Here is a 2,895-nt window from a genome sequence, read left to right on the forward strand (position 1 = left end):
GGGGCTCACGGTCCCCGACCCTTCTGTTCTCAGAGCGAGGATTGGGGCGAAGGTACGGGGAGGGGGGGCCTCGGTGAAAGGGCAGGCCTGGTTGGCCAGACTGGGAGGGGTTCTGGGCGCGGGCCAAGGGGCGCAGGAGCCCCTACCGAGGCTAGAAGGGGCGGGCCCTGGGCGGGGTGACCCAGCCCGAACGCCAGCGGGGGCCGAAGCAGGGGTAGCTCCCGGCCTCGGCAGCACAGCGGCCCCCAGACGGCCCCGCGCGCCTCTCTTGCGGGGATCCCACGCCGAGGAAGCCCACTCGAGAGCCCGCGTCCTGTGTGCTCCTGTTTGCCCAGGGCCCTCGGCGGGCCGGCCCGCGGCCGCGTCTGCTCCTACCTGCGATCGCGCCGGTGGCCCCCCGCTGTGCACCTGGCGGCGGGGGCAACGTGGACCCGACACCTGCGCTACCTGATCTCTGCTCTCAGGTTACAACCCAGCCCGCCCGACCGCGCCCTCGAGCGCCGAACAGCTCTGTCGGCCTGACATCACCCAGAGCCTACCAATCCCTGGCCGAACCCCCCAAACAGCCGGTAATATCACGGGGAAGGGGGGTGGCCAACTGCTGGGCCAAACCTGGCCGCCGCGCCTACCCCGCGGGCCAGATGTGGTCTCGCCCCGGCTGCGTCTCTCTCCCTCCGCTCCGCGCTGAGCACCCCAGCCTCCATCCGCCAGAGACAACTCGGACCTCACTGTGGGCACTTCCATGTTTGGCCCCCCGGAGTTCCGGGTCACGCCCCCGCTCTTCCCCTCCCGCATCTGGAACCCATCGCGGTCTGCGTAAGGGACACCGACACTCGCGCCCAAGACTCGGATTTCAGGGGCGGCAGGGCGGGTTCGGGTGACAGCGCGGGCGGCCCGCCCCGTCGCAGCCGACCCCCACAAAGCCTAGCCCGGGAAGAAAGACAAGAGGCGGAGGGGCCAAAGGCCAAGTCACCTAGCAGGGGCTGTCCTCTGCCCCACCCTCAGTCCGAGCGTCCCTCTGGTGGCCCCGGACCCTCCGAGCCCCAGCCGGCCGGGCTCACGTTGCAAGGAAACGCGACACCGCAGGATTCGTTTTCTGGGCCGGCCTGCCCCCTAGGCGCCCCCTGCAGCCCCGAGGCGCGGACGCCGCGACCCTGCTCCGGTCGGGAAAAAGCCGTGGCGGGGGGCGCGGAGCACACAAAGAGCCCTTTGTGGAGCGGCCCCAGAGCCTGCCTCTGAGCACGCACACACCCGGGAGGGGCACGGAACCGCGCAGTCCTGATGCTCTGGCTCAGGGGAGCGGAGGGGAGGGAGCGCAGGCCGGGCCACCAGTCCTGCGGCTGGAGGCTGAGAGCAGAGCCCACCTGCTCGGCCGAGAAAGTCCACTGGCCCAAGGCACCCTGCAGGCCTCTCCTGGGCCCCCTCCACCTTCCGGAAATGAAAAGGGAAGCCACTGAAGGCCTGGTCTGAGGTGGCAAGAAGGGGGTAGACGGGTGGCCTTGCAGGGACTGTATCCTTCCCTTCCCCCACCCGGTGGTTGTGTGACCTGGGTCACCTGTGGGAACTGGTCACTGAGCTTGGCTCTGGAGAGCTTGCCTTGGGCTTGAGAGAGAACTACAAGGTCAAGGCTCCCACAGGACCTTAGAGGGGCTCTATTCTTTACCCCTGGAGAAGGCAATGGCACCCCACTCCAGTACTCTTGCCTGGAAAATCCCATGGACGGAGGAGCCTGTTGGGCTGCAGTCCATGGGGTCGTTAAGAGTCGGACATGACTAAAGCGACTTCACTTTCACTTTTCACTTTCATGCATTGGAGGAGGAAATGGCAACCCACTCCAGTGTTCTTGCCTGGAGAATCCCAGGGACGGTGGAGCCTGGTAGGCTGCTGTCTATGGGGTCGCAGAGTCAGACACGAATGAAGCGACTTAGCAGCAGCAGCATTCTTTACCCCAGACTCAGTCACCTGGGGTCTCAGGGGCCCTCCCTTCTCAGACCAGCCTGGTTTTCTCCTCTTGGCCAGAACTCCAGGGCTCCCTCCGGGCCTCCGTGTCACCCAGGACTCTCAGAGCTGTGCACGCCAGCCCTCTGTATCGTCCCTGCTCCAAAGCCTCGGCCACGATCCTCCAGGCCCTGCATCATGGGTCCCTCACACTCAGAGTGCCCCCTGAACTCAGGACCTTCTCACTAGCTTGCTTCTCCCCAGGGAGAGACCCCATCTTAGGACCGGCTTGTCTATTCACCTGGGAGCTGAAGCCCCAAACTGGGGACCCAGCCTCCTTATTACCCCCTGCCTCCAGCCCCCACTGCTGAGAGTGCTGAGCCCTACTAGTGCTCCCTCTGGTGCTCCCTTCCACCCTCCTCTGACCCTCACTTTCACTACTGCCTGCATCTCCCACCTGGAAGACACTCCCTTGGGAGCCATTCTCCCCCTGTGCCCAGAGCTGGGTACATGTAAGTCTGTGGGGAGGCAGTTTACACGTATTCTCTGCCATCTCCAAGACACCCTGCTCCTCTGGGCAAGATGGGGTGAGGATCCAGCTCCTGAGAGGCATGGCTATCAGGGTATATGTTCCTTCATGCCTCTCCTGCTCCCCATCTCCCCAAAGGGTGGTAGCTATGTCTTCCTTGTCTCCCTGTCTCCAGCATCCAGCCCTGGGTCACCATGGAACTGAGCAGAAGTTTTGACTCCTGAACAGGCCATTGGACCGGGGACCCCCATCCCTCGCCCTGTACCCACGAGCCGGGCTAGCCGTTGGCCTCCACCATCCCCCATCAGCCCACTCCCGGATCTGGAGGGAGGCAGGCTGTGTGTGGGGGAATTTCACTACCTCCTTCTTGAAGGCCTCGGTCTCCACATGTCGGAGTTTGTTCTTCGTCTGCAGGTAGATGTCAGCTG

The 2,895-nt window shown here is 64.6% G+C and overlaps 1 protein-coding gene across 1 annotated transcript in view; it reads right to left on the minus strand.

Annotated features, from left to right (window-relative positions):
* ESPN (espin) overlaps window positions 1-2,895 on the minus strand; it is a gene marked incomplete at its 5' end in the record, with an annotated part of 34,169 nt that overhangs the window by 10,391 nt on the left and 20,883 nt on the right. The window contains 2 exons of the mRNA XM_010850199.1: window positions 730-924; window positions 2,828-2,892. Of these exons, the coding sequence (XP_010848501.1) occupies window positions 730-924; window positions 2,828-2,892 (260 nt within the window). The remainder of the gene's footprint in view (window positions 1-729; window positions 925-2,827; window positions 2,893-2,895) is intronic.

Source organism: Bison bison, unplaced genomic scaffold (assembly GCF_000754665.1).
Source record: "Bison bison bison isolate TAMUID 2011002044 unplaced genomic scaffold, Bison_UMD1.0 scf7180017864289, whole genome shotgun sequence".
In the NCBI taxonomy this organism is placed as follows: domain Eukaryota; kingdom Metazoa; phylum Chordata; class Mammalia; order Artiodactyla; family Bovidae; genus Bison; species Bison bison.